Source organism: Sciurus carolinensis, chromosome 14 (assembly GCF_902686445.1).
Source record: "Sciurus carolinensis chromosome 14, mSciCar1.2, whole genome shotgun sequence".
Lineage (NCBI taxonomy): Eukaryota > Metazoa > Chordata > Mammalia > Rodentia > Sciuridae > Sciurus > Sciurus carolinensis.
Genome location: NC_062226.1, coordinates 50108436 through 50134640, shown reverse-complemented (window position 1 = coordinate 50134640; position 26205 = coordinate 50108436). Strand labels below are relative to the sequence as shown.

The following is a 26205-nucleotide window of genomic DNA, read 5'->3' as shown; positions in this document are numbered from 1 at the left end:
CATACGTGTAATGTAATGATGTCTGTCTCATTCCACCATTTTTCATACCCTCCTCCCTCTCATTTCCTTCTACATAATCTAAAGTTCCCCCATTCTTCAATCACTCCCCACAACCCTGATATATAGACAATGGGATATTATTCAGCCATAAAGAAGAATAATATTATGGCATTTGCAAATAAATGGATAGAAATGGAGAATATCATGCTAAGTGAAATAAGCCAATCCTGAAAAACCAAAGGCCAAATGTCTTCCCTGATAAGTGAATACCTGTTTTTAATGTTTTGAATTCTACCTAGAAGTAGAATTGCTGGATCACACAGTATTTCTGTGTTTAACATTTGAGGAACCACTAAATTTTTCCTTAACAGTTGAACCATTTTATATCCCACCAGTGCTACCTCCTATCCTCCTGGTTTTCATCCAGATATCACCTTCCAGATGAGGTCTGTCACAATCACCCTGTGGCCTGTAACCTGTTCCCCCCGCTTTACTTCATTGGCATCCTTCTTCCCCTTGCATGTCTTCCTAATGTGATCCCTGTTTCTAGACTTAGTATAGTCTTACACATAGAAACCTATACTCCTCCCTAAATAGGATCCAACAGTCCATCACACAGCTGTCATTGTAAGAGGATGTGTAGTTAGTTGCAGAAAAAATAAATTTCACACATTTGTTAAAACTTGGTGATCAAATGTTTGAGGTCCCTGCTTTATCATCTACTGAATAACTAGACTGCAACTTCATTATCTAAATTATTTCATCAATTGGGTTTCCTTCAAAGCCTTCTCACAAGTAGAGCAGATTAGGCCTACTTTTCTTGTCTTCAGATGCTAATTGAATTTATTTTTCTGCCAAGTAGCGTTAACCTAAAATGTAAGCAATATGGATGACATACATTGATGTGAAGCAACATCTTAACAATGGGCAGGGGTGGCCCTTTTGCCCATGACACAACTGGAACTAAGGGCATGAGTCTTCAAGTTATTTTCCTATGTCTCTCTTAATTAAGTGAAAGAGAGTACATTTTTAAAGAGATTTGTTCACACAGTTAAATCCATGGAACTAAGATTAGGCTAGAATCCCGTAAACACATGGGACTCTAGGCTGCATGGCGGTGGAGTATTCCCCTGCCTCCCTGCTCCCACTCAGCTGTGGTCAGATAGCGGGAGGACCATAACTTTAGACTACAGATTGTGACCTCCTTTTAAATAGGTTTCCTGTTGCTAATATCTTCCTTTTTAGAGGTACGTTTGATTTGCTTACTTTCATTTATAATCTTCCATTTTCTTTTCCTTTTTAAACTCAAGTTTAAGAAGCAGTTGAGACCTTTGTCTGTCGCACTTGTTCAGTGTTCTTTTTACCAATTTGCTGAGGCTCTGGACATTCTCAGTAGTGCAGTGATACCCATGGACTATTTGGCAGGAAAATTTAAAAATATTTTGAGTTTCTGAAGTCAAAGAAAAAGTTTTGGTTGTGGTATTTGAGCGTTGTTTCTATTGAATCCAGGTCTCAAAACAGAACTTAAAGATAGTTAATATATTTTATGGAAAGGGAAGAGAATTGACAGGAAAAAAGTTTAAGATGATTGACCACATTTCAGAAACAGAGAATGGGGCCAGGAATTGATTAATTCCTTCCCAGTTGGATACATAGCCTGAGTTATAGTTAGCTTCCTGGATAACAAGAGAAGGAGCAAGGATTTGAGGGCTCACTCTTTTAAGAACATCTATAGACATATTGACAAGGCTCCCCCATCCCACTTGGCAGAGTGAATATTTAACCAGAAAAAGAAGAGACCAATCTTTAAAGCATTTTAAAGTTCATTTCATGGTTTGAGTATCCATTTCATACTGTTGGAGTATCTAATTTAAAAAAAAAAAGCAGTGGCATAAGAAGTGATTAATAGCAGTCAGAATTAATCTCTGTTCTTCTTCATTCTCCATTCCTATAGATTCTTCATTATATTGCCTCGCAATCTATTTGTGCCAGTCTATGACTCTCCTGCTAGGTAGAAGGCTCTCTGCACACTGAATTGATTGATAATCCTCACAGCCTGCCACAGTGCCTTGCACAGGAGGCAATCTCTAAGGCTGAGACTAAAGAATGTGCCAGAGGCCACAGCAACCAACTGTATTCAGAGAGGCTGCTACCCTCCCTATCACAAAGCACTTGAGAAAATTAATCTTATAATGCACCAAAATGCTCTTAAGTGCTAGTTATCATGATTCTGGTGTGATTATATATAAATTCCTCTCTCTCCCTGGTCTGTAACACATCGACTGAAGTTTAGCGTTTGACTTTAGATGAGATGAGTTACAGGAAACATGAAATGTGATGCACTGTGACTGTTTTTCCTGAGCGATCTTTCTTTAACAGGAGCAGACCTTGGGAAGATTTGTTGTGAGATAGCTGTATACTAATAGGTAGAAACAGCAGTGACTATGAAAACCAGATGTTTTGTCTGGGCCTCTATTCAGAAACAGGATCTCAGTGTTGGCACGGATCACTTTCTCTTGTTTACCGCCCTGATGGAAGGGCGTTTTTCTGGTGGTGTGCAATTGCTATGTGCAGTGCTCATTTGCATATGCTCTCACCACTGTGGTTTCTATACAACATGATATTTCTGTTGGCAATTTAGGTTTATTACTTCAGAAATTGTCATATTTGAGATCCAGGATATGAGCAATATTTATTTTTATTTAAAATTACTAGGGGGATTTGTTAGACAATACCAGTTTCCTGACTTTGCCAAGAGGTTTTCCAGAGTCTCTCCCTAATTTTCAAGGATGGATTTGCATTACACATGCATCTTAACTTGTTATTATTGTATGATTTTATGTGCTTTAATTTAGAAAATTCCAGGCTTACTTTATTTTGTCTTTACAAGACTTCACATTCTTTTCCTCTGGAAATATCCAAAAGATATTATTTGTGGTTCTGATCTGAGACTGATTTGGTTTGTTTTAGAACTTAAGCCATTTAAATAAAAGGAAAGAAAGAATTGGTGATAGAGTTTTAATTTTATTCTGTTTGAATTCTGTGCAGTCTAACATGCCATGATGTTTTTCTCATAGGTTCACATCCAGCTTTCAGAGTGGCATCGTGCAATCTTTCTCCCACAGGCCTGGCTTGCATATATGAATCGAGCTTATCATGCCATCTTGCAGGTGAGGGCACTATGGATGGTGTGCTTTCTGGGGAGCATTTCCTCATCTCAGATTTTTACTGCAAATATGTATTTAAAATGCACTGGGGCAAACAGCAGTACCACAAACGCAGTGGTTATTTTTGCTAATAATGGACTGTGAGGCTTACGTTCTTAGTTGTAGTTAAAATTTAAATGTTGATGCCATGCAAGTTTGTGTCTCCCATCCAGACTTCCCTCCTGAGTGCCAGTCTCCTCTGTCCTGCAGCCTTCTGAACCACCCCCACTAGGCTGTCCCATGGCATCTCAACTTGAGCACCTCCCAAACTGAGCTTAGTGTCTTTCTTTATTCCTGTTCTTCCACAGCAGGATCCGTCTGCATCTCCACCCTTATCCCTTCACTCTTCCCTCAGATACTTGGGGTTCAGTCTTGCCAAATTGCTTTGTTTTCTCCAACTCAGCATGTCTCCCTAACCTATTGGTTTTTATATACCTTGTTCTGTCTTAGACCCTGCCATTCCCAGTTTGCCCACCTGATTTCTACTTTTCTTCAGATCAGTTCATCTGAAAGTCACCTTTGTGCCTTACTCCGCTCCCCATTGGATCATATGATCCTCTATGTACTTCCTTAGTAGCCGTGCTTCCCTTTTTGAAGCCCTTGTCACATTGATTATTCATCTAGGGCTTCCAGTGTCTCCATGCTCTTTAAGGGTAGAAACTGTTTCCTTCTCTACTGTCTCTGGCATCTGACATAGTGCCTGAAACCTAGTAGGTGCTCATTAAATAGATGATATCTATTCAATTTGACTCCATGTAATCTAATAGTAAGTTATAGTTTGTGAATTTTTAAAACAAGAAATAATTTGTAACAGTTGGGGTCTACATGAACAATTAACAATATAAGAAAACAATTCAATTATTTTTTCTTGCTTCAAATTAATTTTTGAGGATGATAGGAAAACTCATGTTGTTACTTAAGTAATTAATGTCTCAGAATAAGATTTTCATGGAGTCTCAGTAATTGTGATGTTATGGTTAAAGATAAACTCTCCATAAAATGGGTTGGAATGTGAAATGGGGCTTGGAAGGTATTGGGATTCTTATCTCAGATTAAAATCTAGAGCTTATTGAATCTAGAATTTATGCATCACTGATGTATCTTCAGAGACTCTGACTCATTAGAACTGTACAGGGGACTAGGAATCCCTGCACCACTGCAGGGTGATGTTAATGCAATTAGTTTAACCAGCCATACTTTGAGTAACTGTTTTAGATGGTTCCCCAAATACACTGTAATCTGCATTTCAAAGATGTTCTTTTGGAACCCTGTTTTCTTTCGCTCATTGTTATCTTACTCTGTTTTTTATCCTCAGCAGTGTCTGGGCACTCAGTATGTTTTGAATAGATTCATGAGTGAATGAATGTATGACTCATGTCTCTACGTGCTTCTTTAACAACATTATATACACCCTTAGCCAATTATAGTTTTCATTCAAGAAGAGTGAGATTGCAATTCAGAATGCACATTTCTTCACCTTCATGTTGTTGTGAGTGATTTTACAGTGTTTTTCTCCACAAAAACTTACAGGTCCATTTATCCCAGCCTGGTCCCATGCTGAGTGTGTGTGGGATACAGAGGAAAATCAAGTGCTCCTTCCTGCCAGCAAGCTTCCAACCCTCTGCGTGGGGTTAGCATGTTCACTAGCAATTTCAGTTCAGCATCTTCTGTGCTTTAATAAGAGAAGGAACAAAAATCTATAGATACCTGGAGAAGGGAAAAATAGTTCTTTCTACAGAATGAACTGAGAATTTTGTTTAGCTCTTAGAGTAAGAAAGAACAAGTTGAATGGTCTTATGATATAATTCTTGCAGATGACGTGCAATAGATTAAAAAAAACTCCATGATTTTTTCTATAAGAGCCATCATCTATCGCATAACTATTATGTGTCCAGCGCTTAACATGTATTTCAATTAATCTTTGCAGAGGCCCAAGGAACTGTGTTACTGACTTCATGAAATCATACATGGGCAAACAGGGTTAGCTAGAAAAGGAAAGCAAACTGCTTAAAACCCATCAGTCAGTAAGTGAAAGCCCTGGAATTAAACCCAGATTTGTCTGACTCCAGAGCCTTAGCCTTTTCCACTGAAAAGGAAATGTGTTTTCCCTAATGCCATCATTAATTATAATAATGAATAATGCAAATTGTTTTAATATTTTAAAAGACAGATCTATTTATGAAAAGCCTGCTGACCATTTTTAGTAATGCAGGTCAATTATTCTACTTTTCTAATATTGAATGGTGTATGTTTTTGTTTATTTTATCATTTATCATTTGGGTTTCTAATAAGTCCTATTGCATTGAGGATTGATGACAGAAGAGGTAAAACTGAAGAGATAGACTATAACAAGATTTTCAGTAGTATCTGAAAGTACAGCAACATGTTTTAGGCCATCAGCATTACTTCAGAAGACATTGATGTGTTTTAACTGCTAAATAGATTTTTAAATGAGTCCATATACTTGGATAGAATTCATGGTATCTTTGAAGAATTGGAATAATTGCAAGATTTCAGAGAATTTCTGTACTGGAGGATACTTCTGTACAGGAGTTGCAGTTTCTTCCATCTGGTTCTAGACATATTTTGTAGCATTCAACCAGAAATTTATTTAGAGGAGCCAAGTTTTATTCAAGTAATCCTAGGAGACATGCTAAAAGGTACATTCTACCTTCCTTCCTGGAGTCTGATTAGGATGTGAGTAAGTTTGAGATCTGACCACTATTTCTGGCTTCTGCTTAAGCATGTGCATGCAGTCTTTTTTTTTTTTCCCCATAGAAACAGAATTTTAAATTATATGCATATCAATGTGTTTGACATAGGGAGGTATATGGATTTCTTTCCATTAAAATGAAAATGCAGATATGAGTTGATTGACAGTTCAGAGACCATCTCGGTCAGGAAATCTTTGTAGTCTTCTTTACCTTGCTGCCCTTCTGGGATGCTAAGGAAGTTAAAATCTCCAGCTTTTGTGAAAAGTCTCTTGGGCATTGTGACTATGATCTGAAACAGGAGAGAGGTCTGAAAACAGGTTGACTGAAAACATTTGTTTCCTGAGTTGATCAGCTGTTCTCAAAATAATCTCAAATCAAAACCAAGGTCAGGGACTGAGACCCTCTAATAAATTATTCTCTGACTATTTAAGAGAGATTTTTCTTTTTTATTGTTGTTGTTGTTGTTGTTGATGATGATGAGGATATCAGTCCTGGGAATTGAACCCAGGGACCCACATGCTAAGTACACACTGTAGCACTGAGTGAGTCTCTATTGTTTGTTTTTAACGAATAGTGAACCAAGTGAAACTGCTTGCTATTATCAGTAAGCTCTCAGTTGTATAGATTAGAGTTAAAAATTATGTGGGGTAATGTGTTTTTAGCAGTACAATTCACAATAGCAAGTTATGAAACCAGTCTAATGTCTGTCAAGAAATGAATGGATAAAGAAAATGTGATATACATAAGCAGTGGAGTTTTATTCAGTCATAAAGAAGAAAGGAATTATGTCATTTGCAAGGAAATGGATGGAACTGGAGAGCATCATGTGAAGTGAAATAAGCCAGACTCAGAAAGTTAAGGGTCAGATGTTTTCTCTCACCTGTGAAAGCTAGAGAGGAAAGAGGAAAAAAGGGATCCCCTGAAAAATCGGAGGAGATCAGTTGAGTAGAGGAAGCAGGTCAGAGAGAAGGAGGAAATTTGGGCAAAAGGAAGTGCTGGGGAATGAGATTCATCACATTTTTTATGTGCAGGTATGTCACAGAGAATCCCACTGTTATGATTATGCAACAATAATTTTTTTAAATTGAGAGGTAGATTAATATTGGAATCTAGGGGTGATCTAAAAATCTCAGTCCATGTCAGCCTTTCCTCTCCCATTAAGTGTTTATTCCCTTAGCCAGAAACAGAGATGACCAATTCGAAGCCACTGGATCTACTACTAATAGGCCAAGATTGTAGAGCAAAGTGGATCTGGATAAACATCCTAAAGTGGACTGGGTAGGAGGGGATAGGAAGATGTTCTAGAAGACGGGCAGAAAGGAACAGAAACTCAGAGAAAGAAAAAGTACAAAATCTCTGTGGTGGTAGTGGAGTGACTGTACTGGTTTACAGCTACTGGGGAAGTTAGAGGACTAGGTCTTCGTAGGAAGCTGCACCTGTTCTAGCTTTCCTGAATTCTGTTTACTTTGAGACAGATTTTTAACCTTTTAATTTCCTGCTCCTTGTCTTTTTTGGAAAAGCATTATAGGAAATAAATGTTTTAGGAGTAAAGAAGCATACTTTAGGAAAGAGGAAATAAAAATTATTTCCTATTTTGTCTTGCCTTTCTGGGAGGGTCAATATAATTATTAAATATTAATATCAATATCTTATAGTATAATAATATGATACTTTCTTCTAAGAGAGAGGAGAATAAAATAGCCAGGATTTTATGAAAATATAGAGAAGAGTATGGATACGATTGAAATGAACAATGGAGATGTGCATAGAGTGCCCATCAAATATCAGAGTGCCTGGACTGGTGAGCCTGAAGGTGGGTTAAATACTAGGACTCTGGGGGCTGGGGAGATAGCTCAGTCGGTAGAGTGCTTGCCTTGCATGCAAAAAAAACAACAAAAAAAAGCTAGAACTCTGGATGGATAAGACAGTCCTTGCCCTCAACAAGTTCACAGGATGATAACTGAGAGTATGTGAGAAAAACAAGGACATGTAACTTTATAGTTTAGATATTATATCTATGCTAAAAGTTTGTCTGAAGGGAACAAAATTTGGGGGAGAAACTTTTACTCCATGAGATTATAAACAATAAAAATAAGAATTATTTCAGAAGGGATCTAAATATATTTATGAAAGATGGTTTAGTAAAGAAGATAATAAAGGAAAGTAGGGACTTTTAGTTATTGACAACAAATTTAGTAATAGTAGCTGTTTGTTAGCAGGCACTGCACTAAAGTATTTAATGTGATACTTTGATACCATGAGAGAGCTATTAGCTACAGAAGGGGAGACAGAAGCTTGGAGAGATGGAATGACTTGCCCAGATTACACAGCCAGTGAGGAAATGGCATTAGATCAAAGCAGTCTGATTCCAGAGCCCACATCCTTAACCCTTCAAGCTGTAATGCTTCTCTCTGTAGAGTACAGAAAGATATACACCTATAGAATATACCTTAGGACTCTAATGAGAAGAAAAAGACAACAGATAGAAAAATGGATGGACTACAAAATCTAATTAGTTAACAGTAAAAAGAGGCTGAGTCTCAAAATACAGTGAAATAAAATTGAAACCAGTGTGAGATTCATTTCACACCCACCAGAATGGTAAAAATCAAAAGAATGGCAATTCTGATTGTTGGTGGGGATGAGAAGTAACTGGAACTTATTTGTTGCTTGTGAGAATGTAGGCCAGCACAGCCACTTCTGAAATCGGTTAGCTATTACTCTCATCTTATACACAGTCTGAGTTGTTGTCTGATATAGGATCCATCCATATACTAGTATTTTAATTACATCTGAATAGCAGTTGGTGATAGAGTAAAGTGATAAGTGTTTGATCACAATAATCCTGAGTTTATTAAAAAAAAAAAACCCAGAAAAGATAATATATATGTGAAGGCCTTGATCTTAAAGGGACGGTATTAGCTATCTTTTTATTATATGGTTGAAGTTAAGAAATATGGCATCTATTTTTATAAGCTCACTAAAGAAATAGAAATGTGTTGTGGAGCTGTTGGTGAATAACTTTGGTTTCATAGCACCTGTATCTTGTGATGTTCTCATCCAAGTCATTTTCTGCCATTTTGTTGTAAGACGGGGGCCCAGACCCCAATCTTGGTATAGTGTCAGCTAAAATGATTGGTTGTTGATGAAGGCAGATCATTACCATGTGGGGTACTTTTAGAATGGGACCCATAGAATTTAAGTCTGCTTTAATAACTATCCCCAAATGAAGTTCTGCACTAAATTTGCCAAACAACCTCTTCAGCTGAACATAGATGTACCTGAGCTGTAGTGTAACTATTTCTCTTTATACGTCCTCTTTCATAATCTAATCTCCTGTCAGGAACACTTAAGGCCAACTGAGAAAGGACCTGTGTTTACCAAAGAAATTTAGAAATCAACTCATCCATTGAATTTGCATGTGATTAATGCTAAGTTGTCCCCCCCCCCCCCACCAGGGAAGAATAGGAGAGCTGGAGCTGCAATTAAAACATGGGAAAGAAGGACCTGAGGAGGTGCAATACAAAAAAGACACAGCCTGGCTTTGGTAAGGGATGCTGTTCTGCAGCTCATCATTTTTCATGGGTGCAAGCTATGGGGGGAATGGCTTTACTTTAAAGGCAGCTTTCTGTATGAACCTGAAGGGGACAATGTCAATAGACCTATTAGGTATTTTTTCACCCCTTACCTAGATATAGCATAAGAACTTTATTTGTTATACACACACACACACTCACACACACACACACACACACACACACACACACACACACACGCATACACATGCATGTCTCTTATATTTTGTCTCTTGTATTCATGGGAAATTGGTTCCAGGGTCCCCTGTGGATACCAAAACCCATGAAACGTAAGTCCTTTTTGTGAAACAGCATGGTATTTTTTGCCTGTAACCTATGTGTATCCCCCATGTACTTGAAATCATCTCCATATTACTTTTAATATCTTATACAATATAAATGCTCTGTATATAGTTGTTATACTGTGTTGCTTAGGGAATAATGACCAGAAATAAAATCGGTACATGCTCAGTACAGATACAAGTTTTCCCTAAATATTTTTGATCCATAGTTGACTAGATCCATGAATGCAGAACCCATGGATACAGAGGGCTGACCATACATAGTTACATGATTTTTTTTAATGCAGTGTGAAAATGGTTTGCCCCCCCAACCTTCACATTGTCCTCCTGAACTTTTCCCCTTGTAACTGATTATTATAGGTGCTTTTGAACAAAAATTTGTTTCTCTCACTCAATTCCTTGTTGTCCTACCTCACACAGTCAAGAATTACTTCCCTCTCCTGCTTCCTCCTTCCCCAAGACAGTTTCATTATTAGAAACAATTTCCCTATGTTAGGCCTTTAATTTCTTTGGCATATGCTCCTTGGAGAATTCTTACTATATTGTCTAGAAACTTGTAAGTAAGTACTGGCACATTAAAGGCAACTTAAATTGTTACATAGCTTGAGAAGAACACTTTGTCAGATTAATGTTGCTGCAGCCTAAATGTAAGTTAAGTGCCGAGAACTTGAATAGCTTTGTCGATGGCCACAGATTGCTGTAATCTAAACATCTGTGCACAAATTGATTTGTAGAAAAGCAGAATCTGTGTTTAATAAATTCTCTTCTAAGTTATATTTTTTAGATTTATAAAAAAAGCAGTTAAAATACTTTGATATTGGATTTAAGCTTAGAGAGTAAGAATTTGAGTTTGTTTCCTTTTTTGCTGTTATCTTTTGTATCTAGTTTTGATTTCATCTTCTAAAAGTGATAATTTGGTGGGAATTTTTTTTCTGTATACTCTCCAAAATATATATAGAGACCAATGGATATACATCCCTGATGAAACTCATGGACTGCATATTTATGTGAGAATAAGGAAGATAAATCCCCAGAAATTAAACAAAACAAAAAAATTCACAAACTTATAGTAAATAATAAGCAGTTTTGAATTGTGCTCTTTGGGCAACCTCACTAAATGGGAGCACAGTCCCAAATTAACATAAAACCATCTCTTTATTACTTCAAAATGAATTTATTAGTATCTGTTGTGTACCAGGCATTGTTCTGAGTACAGAGTAACAGCAGTGAACCAAACCCAGTCTTTGTTTACCCAGAGCTTATGACTGACTAAGTAGAAGTAGATCTATCAAATAGAATATGATAGATTTTGATTAGTGGAAAAAAATAAAGCAGGATAAAAGAAATAGAGAGTAAGGCAGGAATGAGGTGGGGAAGAAATCAGGTGTTACCATTTTCTCTAAGAAGTCCCGGGAGAACCTCTTAGAAATATGGCCTTAGGATGAGACCTGAAGGAAGTGATGGGGTGAGCTGGCTGTGAGCTGGAGAAGAGCCTTCCAGAAGGGAGAACAAAAAACTCTGGGGGTTTTCCTGGAGAGAGGATCTGTGTGACATGGAAAGAGGCAGGAGGGAAGTAGTAGGACATAAGAGCAGAGAGGTTTAGATCAGATTATGAAGGGCCTTTGTAGACTTGAAGAGGACTTTGACTATGAGATGGAGAAACTATGCAGGAGAATTTGAACCAGAGGATGTGACTCATAATTCAGAGTGATCACTTGCACTGCACTGGTGAAAGTGTAACCTGAAGGATGTGATCAGGAGTTCATTGCAATAATTCAGGCAAAAGGTGGTAGAGTTGGAGACTAAGGTGTTAGCAATAGAAGTACTGAGAAGTAAATGGATCCTGAATCTCTTTTGAAGACAGAGTCCATAGGTTTTAAATGCTAAGAATTTAAATGAAGGATGGGAGGAAAAGATGGAATTCAAGGATAACTCCAAGATTTTGACTTTGACCTAGTAAAAGTATAGAATTACCCTTTACTAAGATAGGGAAGACAATAGGAAAACAGGTCTGTGTAGGGAAGGAATCTGATTTTAGACTTGTTCAGTCCCAGATGCCTAATTAGACCTCTAGTTGGAGATACCTAGTAGGTTGTGGACTCTGATTCCAGAGTTCCAGGGAGAAGTTAGGGCCAGATATATAAATTGTGGTATGGTATCAGCAGCATATTTGACAGCATATAAGATCAGGATGCTAGATGAGATCATACAGGAATTAAGTAAAGAAAGAAAATTTCAGAGAATTGAGCCCTGGAGCATATCAGCATTTGGGGCAATAGAGGGATGGGAAGGGAAACAACAATGCAGGGAGACAACTCGTTATCACTGGTGCAGGAAAAGAACCAAGAGAGCGGAATCTTTCAAACCAAGGAAAGAGTGTTCTAAGAAAGGAGGGACCAATTGTGTCAAATGCTGAAGTTGGGATTAAGACTTGAGCATTATATTTGGCTTCTTGAAAGTCATTGGTAACCATGACAAGAGCTGTTTTGTTGGAGTTGTGGGGATAAAAGCCAGATTATAGAAGGGTCTAGAGGGAGTGGAAGGAGAACTAGAATCACATATAGGTTAAGATTCTCCTAAAGACATCAGAGGCAAAGAAATGGGGCAATAGTTGGAGAACTTTTACTTCTCTTAAAAGAGGGTGGATACCATACTGTTTTCACATGCCAAGGGGAGTTATATAAGTAGGGAAGGAAAAATTTGTGATACAGCCAAGAGAAGGGAGTAGGAAAGAAGCTCTGGTGCAGAAGAGGAAGGTTTGGTCCTAGATAGAAGTATAGAGAGGTCATCATTTATAAATAGTCCATTCAGACCAATCAAAGATTATGTTGAATGCACTTCCATGAGGAAGGCAGAAATTGAACAATACTCTTTAGAGAAATTTACTGTCAAACTATTTTTAAAATACAAGTTTATGGTCTATAGGAACAGTTTGCAATTCTCTGAAAACTATGGAAATTGATTTGATAATAGAATTACTCATTATCAGAGAGAGCTAAATAACTAAGATTTTATTACATATCAGATACATTTATGAATGCATGTATAATTTATATTTGAATGTAAAAATTTAAATTTATGAAAAGCTTAGAGTTGGTAAAATTCAAAGTATATATTTTAAATGACTCTTTAAAATGTAAATTTGGCAATAAGTGGTTGTTTTTCACTTTGTCTCAAGACTCCTGTATAAGAAGAAAATATATATATATTCTGTGAGTATTTTAACTGAGTATACTCACAAGTATAATTATTTTCTTTTGGTTTTGATATGATTGTATAACCAAAGTTTAAAATTGTATTTTATATACACATACAGTGACTATTCCACATGTACAACTTAGAAATAGTAAATTGATGCTTTGATGAACTCTTATACATAAAAGAGATGTCATAATTTGGATGTCATAACGGAATGCTGTAGACTGGGTGGTTTAAACTATGGAAATTGATTTCTCATGGTTCTGGAATCTGGGAATCAGATTAAGTAGCCAACCTATCTAGTGTCTGGTGAGGGCACATGTTCTGGTTTGCAGATAGTCACCATCTTGTAACCTCACATGGCAGAAGAGGAGACAGGATGGAAGTAAGCTCTCTTGTATCTGTTCTTATAAGGGCACTAATCCCATTCATGAGGGCTCCACCAGGAAGGCCTACGAACCTCCCAAAGGCCCCATCTCCTAATGGGGATTAGGATTTCAACACATGCATGGGGGGCGGGGGTTCAGCATTAAGTCCGTAGAAGAGAGTTATATTGAGGACACCTGTACACCCACCACTCATGTTGCAATGACACCATCACAGTGTGGCCTGTACATCCCTCCTCAGTTATACTGGCCTCCTTCCCTGCATTCCCTATTTTCTGTGACCTAAGTAAGAAGACGAGGCTGTCTTTGAAATAAAGCCCTTATAAAGTTTCTTTCTCCTTGCACTAAAGTTCTACATGCGTAGGTCTAAGAACTGGAATCATTGTGGGAGATTCTTATTAGTTGATAGACAAGGGAAAAGATGGAGCTCTTTCTTTAACATAAGCTCATGTCTATTTTCCATCTTATTTCAGGGTCAGAGACATGTTGACTGATGAGATCACCAAGACGGCTGCAAAGTAAGATTCATTTACTCTCTCACCAAAAAAAAATTTATAGAAATTATACAGTACTTTTTGCTTACTTTCAGAAAAATTAGTCATTACCCTTTCTTATATTAATTCTTGCTAAGTGTCTTTTTGTATAAATACAGAGGGCTGCTACAAACATGATTTTTACAGCAAGAGTCACTGGGGTTGAGTCCTTATTGTGTACCTAAAACAATGCCATGTGCTTTGCCTTAAATTTAAAGGCTTATAAATTAGTTCAAGGGGGGAAAATAAGAAAGGAAGAAATTCTGGAGAAAGCGAGTTATGTGGGGTCTACGAATAGATTGCTAAATCTCAACCACAATACAGCAGACAAATCAGGTGGCCCTTCCTTTCATTTCCTTGGTATTAAGTCGTCCAGGGCATCTAAAAATTGAGTTTTTAAATACTAAACACTAATGCGAATACCTAGTAAAAAGGTAATTTCAGTTATATCCTTATGGTTGTTGTAACAGTTGAGTGTTACTGCCCAGGGGCTTTTTCATTTACCTTATGCCAACTCTCACTAAGGAAAATTAGACCCTAATGAACTTGCTTGAATAGTCCCTTCAGCCTCCTTTGTTAACAAGCTGACAATTGTTCCTGGCAGTGAGTCCCATGTCAGTAACACTTGTCCCTTCCACCATCCCCTTTAGCCCATGGATTCATATGACTTCTTTTCTTCATCACCTCCAAATAGCATAGAAGCACTTCTGACTTAGAGGATTTCACGTGAACTCAAAGTCCACATCTTGTAGAAATATTTACTGCATAGCTTATCATTATCATATCTCAGAACCTTCTGTAGTTAAATAGGTTTTGCCTTAAAAAAAAAAAAAAAGTAAAAGCAAAATAAACAACAAAACAAAAACATGGTCAATCTTAGAGATAGATTTCTGCCAATGATATTTTAAGTAGGAGCTTAGCTGTGAAGTCTGATCTCAGCACATGGTCACTACTCAGCTTCCTGTCTTCTGACAAAGAGAAAGAGAATTGATAATAATTGATATCAGTTCTGTGGGAGGCACTTTGGGAATATCTGAACACATAACTGTTGACAAAACCAAAGCACAGGGAGACTTCCATCGGAACTCATTTGCCTCTGCTTTTCCACTTGGGTGCATTGCAGGCAGAGCCGGGACGCCCAATTGCATGTTGGAGGGAAAGGGGTGCTAAGATGTGGGTGGGGCCTGCCTTGGTTCTTTACCTTTTATAGTTTGTTCTGTTACACAATCTGCTTACATCCTGTTAAAAACTGCTCTGACATTTGCAAAAAGCTTGAACGCTGAGGAAACTAACAGTTTTCCATTAAAACTATAATTTTGCCTCTCTAGCAGCTTTTGCACTTCCCATACTAAAATTTTATTTCAACATGACTTTTATCTTCAGATTTGCAAAGCATCACTTCATAACTAATACCTAAGGAGAATGTGTTCACATTCTCAGTGGTATGGAGTGAAAATAGTTCATGTTCTCATGGCATTACCACCACTACCTTGTGTGTGTGTGTGTGTATGTAGTGCTAGGGATTGAACCTGAGGCCTTGCACATGCAAGGTAAGCACTTTCCCACTGAGTTACATCTTTGGCTTTCATTACTACATTTTCATCGACAATTTCAAAGTGTTTTTTAGACCGTATCTTATTAAGGCAATCCTAATAGTACTGTGCATGACAGCAAGTGAACAGGAACTACATAAGGTCTAGAAGCTGAGAGATTAGTGATAGAACAGCGGGGAGATCACTGCTATGGTTTTTGCTTCTTCCCGTTGGCTTCCTCCAACCAAGTGAAGACCTTACCACCACCCTCTGACAGCTCAGCATTTGGTCCTTGGACCATGACTGCCACAGGCTGTTCTGGGCCAGAGAAGGGCTTGTTTTGTTCAGAGTCATAAGTTAAATGCAGGAAGTAAAACAAGAGTCATGGAATTAAACTGATTTTCTCATTTGAGGGCATTTTTCCAGGACCAGAGTTAGGGCTAAGGGACAATCTGAACCCAGAAAAAACCTGGTGATTGATGGAAATTTGTTTTCATTGTTATTAATTAAATAGATTTGAACCTGAAGACAAGAATCTCCAAATGATTGGGTCACTTTGGTAATATATAGTGTAATACTTCATTCCTAAGAAAGCATCTTTGCAGCTCATCCTTCCTTGTGCTTTTTAATTAGGTTAATGGCATCGGTTTGTTCTAAAGGACAATTTAATTAAGATGTCAGTGGTGTTGCCTAGATAAATACTGTACTGATGCTGACATGTTATTATGCAAATTAGTCTCTGCTGTTTGACTGGTAGGGGATGGTTCTTTGAGTAACAAGGTGATAAGTTTTTGCTGAACCAATTGTGGATTTTCACCTGGCCAGTTCCTCCTTGAATTTGTTTCACTAAATATATCTGTATTGCCTTTTGTCTATAAGTCATTATCCTGGGCACGTAGAGAATGCAAAGATGGTCAAGAGTTATTAATGTACCTCTGTAAAATGTGTAGCATGGTCTTCAGATACATTACATAGATTCTGGCATAGTTTTTTTCTATTTAAAGATTAATGTCCAAATTAGCATTCAACCTGCAACCTAAGATCTAATTACTAGTGACTTTAAATACATTTGCTCCATTTTTTTCAACAATACATGCTCAGGTAGGTCAAGACTGATGAAACTTGAAACGATTTGGGATACTGTTTTAAAACTGAGGCTAAATTCTTTTTCAGAATTTTAGGGTTAAAAAGATATTTTTGTCATCTTGGGTGATATCCATGTTTAATGAGTTGGATACACAAGTTCAGGTAACCATGAAGTGTCATCTGTATGGGCATAAAACCTGGGGATTTAATTTTCAGATCACTGAAAATTTAAAAATATTTTTTAATCCAACCATAGGGATTCATGGACGTTTAGCAGCAGGACAGGCCTCAGGATATTCTTAGTTAAAATGAAGAAATAATGCAGATTGAGTACTCCTTATGAATAATGCTTGGAACTAGAATTTCAGATTTTGCAGGTTTTCAAATTTTGAAATTCCATAGAGTTTACTAGTTGGGCACTCCTAATCCCAAAATGTAAAATCTGAAATGCTCTAAAATCAAATTTTTTGAGCACTATTGCTCAACCTGTATTAGAAATAAAAGATTTAGTTTTCTTTTTGTTAAATAATTTTATGACCTAATCTTACCTTAGTTTGTGATGTTTTATTATTAGCTATGTAGATGCTTAGTAAACCAAATCTAGTTTGGAGCTATCTGCTTAGACCTCAAGGCTTCCTTCCAGTCTTTCTTCTTACTCCCAATTTGAATGTTGTTATCTTACTAATTTATGGCAGATGTCATAGAAGAAGGAATAGAGGGGCAAACAAAACGAGAAGGCATGAAGAGCAGGCCTTCACTGAGCAGAACTACCTACCCCAAGGTGGGAGGGAGAGAGGGAAGGAGGGATGGAAGAATGGATAAATGGAAGAACTTGATAATGGCAAGTCCTGAATCCCAATTTTATCAAAGGGAAGTGAAAATGTAAGAACACATATAAAATGACCTTCTAACATCCTCTGGCCTGTTCACTTGGGTCTGTGGATTGGATCTGGAGGTAAGTACTAGGTTTGGGGAACAGGACTGAAATTCTTCCTCATTCCACATTTTTATTCTAGTCCTGCACTGGGAAAAGCAGGGAATGGCTCTTGAATGTATACAGTGGACTCAGGTTCAGATTTCAAGTCCAGGTTTTGGGGAACAATATCTTTATTTGTGAAAATGCACAAACGTTAGCCTGACAACAGAACTCTTTGGATGGGTGCTCTGCTGCCTAAGTTCTTTTATGACAGAATTGGCAAGCCAACAGCATCTCATCAATGCCTCTTTGGGTGCTTTCTTCTATAGGATTGGTTTAGGATTATGCAATAATACAAAATGTAGATTTTCAGTGTTGAGTATATATTAAAACTCTTTATTTTTCTTGATGCCAAATTCTGAAGTCAAAAATAAAATTTTTATTGCTGGTATTAGAAAACTGTCATTTGGAGGAAAAATAGAACAACTCTTAGTCTAAACAGGTTTTTGTTTTGTTTTTGGCATCTTATTTTAGATCTCCAAATTGTATTGCAACTGGCTTTAGGGTTGCTGGCTTTGGAATATTAAGAGAAAGAGAATGATAATGACTGAGGAGAGCTGCCATGTGTCAAGTTGCAAGCAAAGTGCGCTGTCTGAGGTGGTTCAGGAGAAGCTGGTTCCACACACCAGTGCTTCAGAAAAGCCAGAGGCCATTCCATTCTGCTCAGCTTATTCACATAATTGTCCTTGGGTGTGTTTTCAGAACAAATCAATACATTTAAATTGGCTAAGGATGACACAGAAGAAGATAGCTTGGGAAATGTCATGTCGAACAATGAAATAAAAATTTTAGAAAGGAAGATCTTAGATGCATGAACTTCGATTTTTAAGTTACCAAATGTCATAATGACTCTACACTGACAAATAAGAATAAAAAATCAGCACTAGTATCAAGATAGAAGTTGTTAGCATCAGGGGACAAATAGAGCCTCATTCATAAGACTCTGTGTTGGAATAGAAGCGCTTTTTGATGCATCTACCCTCCTATGATAGCTCTTTCTCTTCTCCTGATTAATACCCCTAAGTGCTCTCTTGGAAATTTTTTCTTTTAAAACAGGGAGAGCCCAGTGGTCAAAGGCAACGCACTGTTAGCCTTAAGCAGCCTTGCTGTCGTCCTATTCAAACATGAAGCCAGCCTCGCCTCAGACTCTGATGGGGTCCTGGAGGTGAGTTAGGGTGATTTAAACCAGGTGGGCTTTGGTTGTGTCCCTTTGAGTCTGGCTTTAGGTGGCCTAGCCCTGGATTTGCAAGGCTAGATTCTGTGATTGCAGCACCAGGTTCCCCGACTTGATGAGCCTCTACATTGTGCGCCCTAAGTCTTCTTGACTTCTGTTTGCTGCTTTTCTGTTGTTTTCTCCATCACAGTTAAGTGGTCATTTCCATTCGAAGGTGCCAATTTTATGCAGCAGGGGTTGTATTTTTGTGATTACATCAGTGGTAACCAATCTTAGAAGGTTAACTAGGCTTACTGAAAGTGAACAATGCTGTCAAAAAATGAAAAATTAGCAGTGTTTACAGAATGAACAAAATTGTACTTTGCATTTTAATTGTAGATGTCAATGATAAAGTGCCTATTCATTTTTGCAAGGTATTTATTTCTTAATTAAACATGTGGCAAGTTGGCCAGTGTTCATTTCCAATGTACTTTCTCAGATAATTCATATCTGTCAAAATAAAAAGGCATGGATTTATTCTTATGTTAAGCTCCATTATCTGGTAGCTGTCATTATCTGGAGACAGTGTAACTGATTGGGTCAAATACACAGGTAGACTTTAGGGTAGGGGAGTTCTCATTTAAATCTTATTACTTGCACTTATTAACTCTATGGCTTATTTCTAGTAGTCTCCCCTTTCAGACCTTATTTCCATATCTGTGAAATGGGGAGGTCAATATTTACCAGATAGTATTGCTGTAAGGATTAAATGAATTAATATATGTAAAGCACCATTGCTGGTAGATACTAAGCGGTCAGTAATAATAACCCACATTAGCCCCAGCATCTCCTTCATCACTTCTTGCTGGGAAGGTTGACTTTTATTCAGTCCTGGAGGAGTGTCTTATGAGCCATGCATACTTTATTTCATGGTTTTTTGGTTGCGCAGAAACCAACTCTGACTCATTTAAATAAAAAAGTAAGTAGAAAGATATGGAATTTGGGAGCCTATGGAGTTGAAGGCTAAGTTTACAGACTAGGTTTTGCGGGGAGCAGGAACCCAGGCAACTTGGGGAGTCAGGCATCAGGTACCAATGAAGAATCTCAGCAGACCACCCTCATTTGGGTAGCTTAATTCCAGTCACTTATTGTCCTTCCATCAATCATGCACAATTTAGAGTCCCAGGGTCCTATGCTCACCGTTACGGTAGGGTGGGACTAAGTTTCAAATAATGGAGAACAGGGAATTCCCCAAATGGTGCCATTACCAGTAACCAAGAGAATAGCTACTGTGTGACATGAGCTAAAAGTAGATATTACATGTGGAGGAGAGAAAGAGGCTAAGGGATTATTGCATGAGTGACAAAAATGTAGTTGGTTTGCATATGAATATTTAACTTTAAACCCAGAATATTATTTTAATGATGAGAATGATGAAAAAAAATCTGGAGGAATTATTTCATTTCTCTGAAAGGACCATGGAATACTTTAGCAGAGACAAATGCACTAAGTAGATCAGTAATCTAAAAACTTAATTCCCCTTTCTGTGATCCTTCACATTGGTGTTAATTGTGCTGAACTGTATAGTTAATTTGCTCCAGTAACAACTGGGACTCAAGTTCAGAGTTTGAGTTCTAGTCTCTCTCATTCTTCTTTCCTCACCCCACTTCAACACAGCCTAAAGATAGGACTTTGCTTTTATTTTTGGTGATTTTGCCTTTGGCTATCACTCAGTACAAACTCAAGATCTCATTATTTCATTAAAATTGTAATTTTTAAACTTCATTCAAATCTGCATATGACCAAAAACTAAAGATCTGAAGAGGAAAGCCTTATTTGATTCAGGAAGTTGAATCCCAAGGCGACATTCATGCCTGGTTGACCTGTACAGTTTGTATCATCTGAGTGTTAACATGTACATTAATGAATGCCTTTGGCATCTAGGGTTATGAGTGATTTTAATTGCCAAGTTTTTTTTATAGTGATTGGAGTTGTGTTGATTTGTTTTTGCTTTCTCTTTCATTCTCTTTTCCAAACTGGAGACCGTTTATATTTTCCTACCTAATTTCTCAATTAATGAGGTGATTGTTGTCAGAATTCTTGAAGGACAAATATATGGTAATAGTAAGCAGAAATGTTAGAGATGTTGATCGGACTTTTGTAGGTTGATTTCCTCCTTTGTAAAATGACAAATCATAAAATGAAGAAATCTTGAAATGCTTTTTTGCATCTTTCTCTCTTTAACCTCCACATTATTTTCATCATAATTCACTGAACATAGGAGAACTCTGAAGGGTTTTGGGTATGTTCTGTTTTGCAGCCCCTATTTTCCTACTTTTCTAAATCTTGCAGAGAAGGTAAATCTTATTCTTATTGAGGAATAGGATGCGTCTTTGTTACATATTATTCACATAATAGTCCAAGCACATGAAGTTTACTTTTTGATAGTAGCACTTCATTATTTAACACAGAAGGTATTGTACTCTAGATCTAAAAGTAATGTTTAGATATGTTTTCTTCTGTGCCTCATATTTCACATTGTTCATCTACAGGTTCAACCTCATTTCCTTCCAATGAAAGAATGGGTTTCCATGGTGCTTGATACTCTGCTGGTCATTGTGGATAGCCATTACCAAACCAGAGGACAGCTTTTCTCCTGCTTTTATCATGTAAGTGCAAAAAAAAAAAAAAAAAAAAAAAAAAAAAAAAGATTAGAAAAACCAGGGTCTAACTACTTGACATCAATTGGTCACATGAAATCCCTTCTGGGTTTTGGTTGTATGTTAGAATTACCTGGGGAAATTTAAGAGTGAGTGAGTCAGTGTGTGTGTGTTTAAAGAAACATTGATGTGTAGGCCCCACTTCCAATTTAGTTGCCCTGAATGAACCTTGGGTATCAGCATTCTGAAAGCTCTGTAAGGTTTTCTAATGTGTAGTTGGAGTAAGAGCTACAGTTGTAGTAGAATAAACATTGACTGAAATGTGGACACTTGGAGTTTCTGGTCAGTTTTTTTCATTTCAAGGCACATGTCCACAAGTAGTTCTCTTAATCTCTTTGGACCTTTTTGTCTTTATTTATAAAATGAGAGACTTGGATAATATCACCTGTAATGATTGCAGCTCCACTCCTTAGTAGTTTTGTGACTGTTGGCACTTAACACCTATCATTCTTATTTTCTTGGCACTTAACACCTATCATTCTTATTTTCTTTACTTGTAAAACAAATAAACAAAAAATCATCACCACCTTTCTGAAAGACTGTGAGGATCAAGTTGTTTGTTTTGCAAAAATGTTATGAAAACAGTGAAATGCTCTGTAAATACAAAGATCATAAAAAAGCACCTGTTACCTAGTCATTCTCTGTCTTCAAGCTTGTATCCTAAGATTTGAAGCAAAATGAAAACACACTTGTTTGTTTAATTTTCCCTTTATTGGTCGTAATGTGCAGAATTACTGCATCTTGTAGAATTATTTTGGTTCTGCCCTATCAATATCCATTGCTTAGGGAATTACAGTGATCATGGGACAATCAGCTGAGTGGCAGAGGATTAGAGTTGATTTGAATAAAACTATAGCCTAGATCCTGAACAGTTGCTAAGATCATGAATTTAACCTGAAATCCACTGCCTATGGTCTTCTGTGTACATTTTGTGTGCCTCTCTCTTCCTGCCCTTGGTATGTATTCATCTGGGGCTTAGGGTCTGATGCTAGATTTTAAACTGTTCTTGAGGACAAAAAATGTCTTGCCAGATAATATAGAATTAAATGGGACAGTAGAGCTTGCTCAAAGAAGTAATTTCTTTATGTTAATTTGTTTAGCTTGTTTAGAAGCAAATAGGGAGAATTTTGTAATAACTCTCTGGCTTGGATATTAACCAGAACAGGACATTTTATGAGCTTTATAATAATTCTGCTTAGTTCTTGCAAACCAATAAGATAATCTCTTAGTCAACTCAGGGTTCCTCTTTGTGATTTTTACATTATTTTACTTTTCAAAGTCCTGTTTCAAAAGTCTCTTCCTTTATTTCGTGTCCTAGCAGCTGAGTCATTTTGCGTAACACTATCATTTCAAGAGTGCTGTATTAAAGTATAACTTGTTACATGTTTGATTTGTTTTTATCCTTAAAGTACTAGAGCTTTGAAAACTAATAGGTGTAGAATTAAAAACACATTTTAATGTGCATTGACTGCAAGGGACATCACCTTTATGGTATGTCTGCAGATTTAAAGTGAGTAATAGTGAGGAGTGTTAAACGGGCTTCCTCCCCACTTGAGACACATTTACAAATGCATGCACTGTCTGGTGGTGCTCTCTAACATGGCATTCTTGCAGAAGCTGTTCATAGTCAGCTGCCCTGTCATTTTATTAGGGCTGTTACTCATTTCTTTCCCATAATTACATATAGGAAAGAGCATATAGAGCTCTCCATTTCATTTTGAATGCTGGTTATTGCTTTGAAACCAGAGGCTTTTAGGATTTCAACTTCCTTTTTAATTAAAAGGAATTAACCCCCTGTAGGAAATAATCCATCTACTGGGAAGTGTTCCCACCAAAAATTTTGGGAGACGTGCCAATAGATCCTTGCACTAAACTTACAAGGTTTCTCTGTACTAAACTTAAATTCCTCCCTGCCCCCTTTCTTTTTCTTTCTTTGAAAATGCCCAGCTTTCTGGACATTTGTAACATGGCCTGGTGGATTGTCTAAGTTCAGACAACTTCACTTTGGCTTTTTCAATATGTACATTACGTGAGTTTTTAAAAACACCAAAATCATTTCAGTCCTCCCAGTGAGAGAATGCACAATCTTGAAATGTAAGGTGCTTATAATTTCATTTTTCAAACTCAAAAGACATTATTAGTTAACTGATTAGCAGCAAATTCTTTCATGGAGTGAAAAGCATCTGTAGCAAACATGCAGATTTATGTTTGTTTTTGTTCTATGGGGGCGGATCTAAGAGGAGCTAGTATTGTTGAGCCGCCTTTTTGTGATAGGTATGTTTCCATCCTGTTTTAAACAAAAGGCTAACCTCTGTTTTCGTTCTCTGGCATGTCCTAGAAATCCTATTCTGGTGAAAACACAGCTAGTGCCATTGCCCGTTCTGCTGCTGCCACGGCTTTGTCTCTCCTTGTGCCAGTTTTCATTATCTCTTGCAAAGAGAAGGTTGAGGAAATCCTGAACATGCTGACTGCCAGGTTACCTGGGAAACCAAGTGCTGATGAATCTCAAGCCGTGCAAATCCACATGGGCCTTGCTTTGGGGATGTTTCTCTCTCGCTTGTGCGAGGAGAAACTCAGGTATGGTTTATTAAAATATTCCTATTTTCCCCTTTGTGATTTAGGTGAAGGACTTTGCCTACACATACCTAAACACTATAGCTAAGCAATATATGGCTGCTAAACTTTTTGAGATCTGCAAGTTGATTCTTTATTCTCCTTTATGGGTGAATTTGTCTTTCTAAAATACCATCATGTATACACTAATGCATTTTAAGGGTTGCTATTCAAGTGATTGGTTGCTTGGATGTCATTTCATGCTTATAAAAAAGCCCCAAGTACATCTGTCGAATAAGCATGAGTGGAAATCTAACCTTATGGTGCTGTAAGTAGAGAAAACTTCTTTTTTCATTTATATGTGACAGAAATAATTGCTGATCCCTTATTAATATCACTGTAAAATGAGTGGAAAGGACTGGGGTATCCCTTGTGCCTGAGGGGTGTTGGGAATCACTGAATTACCTGAGAACTACATGTACCCAGCTTTAAACATAGCTTTTATCCTGTGCCCTGGCTACATTTTAATAATCCTTAAAGAGTCTTAATCTGTACATATTATACTGTGTGCTTTATTCAGTTTGATTGCTCAGTTTTGGACTGCTAGCTTTACCCTTGAATGAAGCTAATGGAATAGCAAAAACCTGGGTGGAAAATTCCACTAACTGGGAAAGTTTTCTTGCCCAACAATCTGTTTTAGTTTTTTTGTTCGTACTGTTGATTCTTTTACCTTACAACAAACCTTAGAATTATATATGTCTGGATTGATTGCAGTTTGAAACTAGTGGTTACATTGGTAGTTGACATTATTTTGCACAAGCATTAATATGTGGAACTTTTATGAGAATTGATGTTGTTCAGGGGAAAGAGTAGATTTTAGATGTTCATTTTCAACTCCTGTAAACATCTGTCAGGTGATTGGGGTGACTGAGTGAGTCTCTGTAATCCTAAAGGAAATGTGCACAGAATATTCATTTTATTTTGTTCACTGGCATAATAATTATATATTAATATAAAGGCCAGGAGGCTGAGGCAGGAGAATCGCAAGCTTGAGACCAGCCTCAGCAACTTGTGAGACCCTGTCTCAGAACACAAAATAAAAAGGCTGAGGACGTAACTCAGTGGTAAAACGCCTCTGGATTCAATCCTTAGTACCTGCCCCCACCAAAACAAAACAGAAAAATAAAAAATAAAGGGCCCATTCTGGATACAAACAAACAATAGCAAACACTCCTGTGTGCGTCTTATGTGTGTGTAGAACATGAAGTATTTCTAAACACCTGAAGTTTGAAAGGGAATTTCCCAGCCTTGCTCCTAGGCTACAAATGGCATTCCCTTCCCCATTTCTATCCAGGCTCCTTCCTTGCTATCTTTTAAACAATGTGGTTTTCAACTAACAGTGAGTTGCTTCAGTGCAACACTAGACGACCTCCCTCATCCTGTCCTCTTTGCCTCGTGAGTGGCTGGCGAGGGGGTGGCCCTAAGCTCACACCTGTGGCTTGGCCATTTCCCCTTTCTCCTGTGTGTTTCCCATCTTCATTAACTTAGGATGAAGTGCTGCTGGTTTCAAGGGCCAACAAGTTTGCATTTGTGGCTAATCATGCTGCCTGAAAACCCTGCGGTGATCCCTCCAACAACACACTTGTTCTTGGTTTCTAGATTCCCCTCCACTGCTGTCTATCTTACTTGAAGTTGTACCTGCAGAAAATACTGGAAAAGACCCCAGAAAGTTCTTTGCATGGCTGAGCACCCCCAGAATAATGACAGATTTTAACTTTGCCTACCCTTCCTGTGTTGGTAGCATCCTCCTCTTTTGGAGGGCCACTGTATTAGCCCTGCTGTCACTAACCTTTTCATGACTCCCACCTTCCCCAACTTTTTGGAGCAGAGGAATCTGAAATATTTACTTTTCTTTACTAAACAGATATTTTATTAGGTAACTGCAGTGTCACCTGATAATATTTTTGGAGAAAGTTTCCTTTTTTTTTTTTTTGTAAAATAAAAGTAAGTGGTTGGATGGTGATTGACTCTGAATAGTCAATAACACCAAATAAGTGACCCCAAATGACCCCTTAATGGGAAGGGGATTAGAACCATATATTAGTTTTCAGAGAGGGAAGAATTACCCTGTGGAAGAAAATGATGACAATCATTTTTTTTTTTTTGAGGTTTATGAGAAAACCTCCTAAATTTAAATTCCAATCAAGGTTTATTTAGAAAAGTGTATTATTTTAGGCTTCTTGCTTCTGCCATAACCCCCAGAGGATACAA

At 37.5% G+C, this 26205-nt stretch overlaps 1 protein-coding gene across 1 annotated transcript in view; it reads left to right on the top strand.

Annotated features, from left to right (window-relative positions):
• Positions 1 to 26205, top strand: part of Focad (focadhesin) — a 299217-nt gene that overhangs the window by 220392 nt on the left and 52620 nt on the right. The window contains exons 22-27 of the mRNA XM_047524416.1: positions 3078 to 3170; positions 9379 to 9467; positions 13855 to 13899; positions 18565 to 18673; positions 21214 to 21330; positions 23720 to 23958. Of these exons, the coding sequence (XP_047380372.1) occupies positions 3078 to 3170; positions 9379 to 9467; positions 13855 to 13899; positions 18565 to 18673; positions 21214 to 21330; positions 23720 to 23958 (692 nt within the window). The remainder of the gene's footprint in view (positions 1 to 3077; positions 3171 to 9378; positions 9468 to 13854; positions 13900 to 18564; positions 18674 to 21213; positions 21331 to 23719; positions 23959 to 26205) is intronic.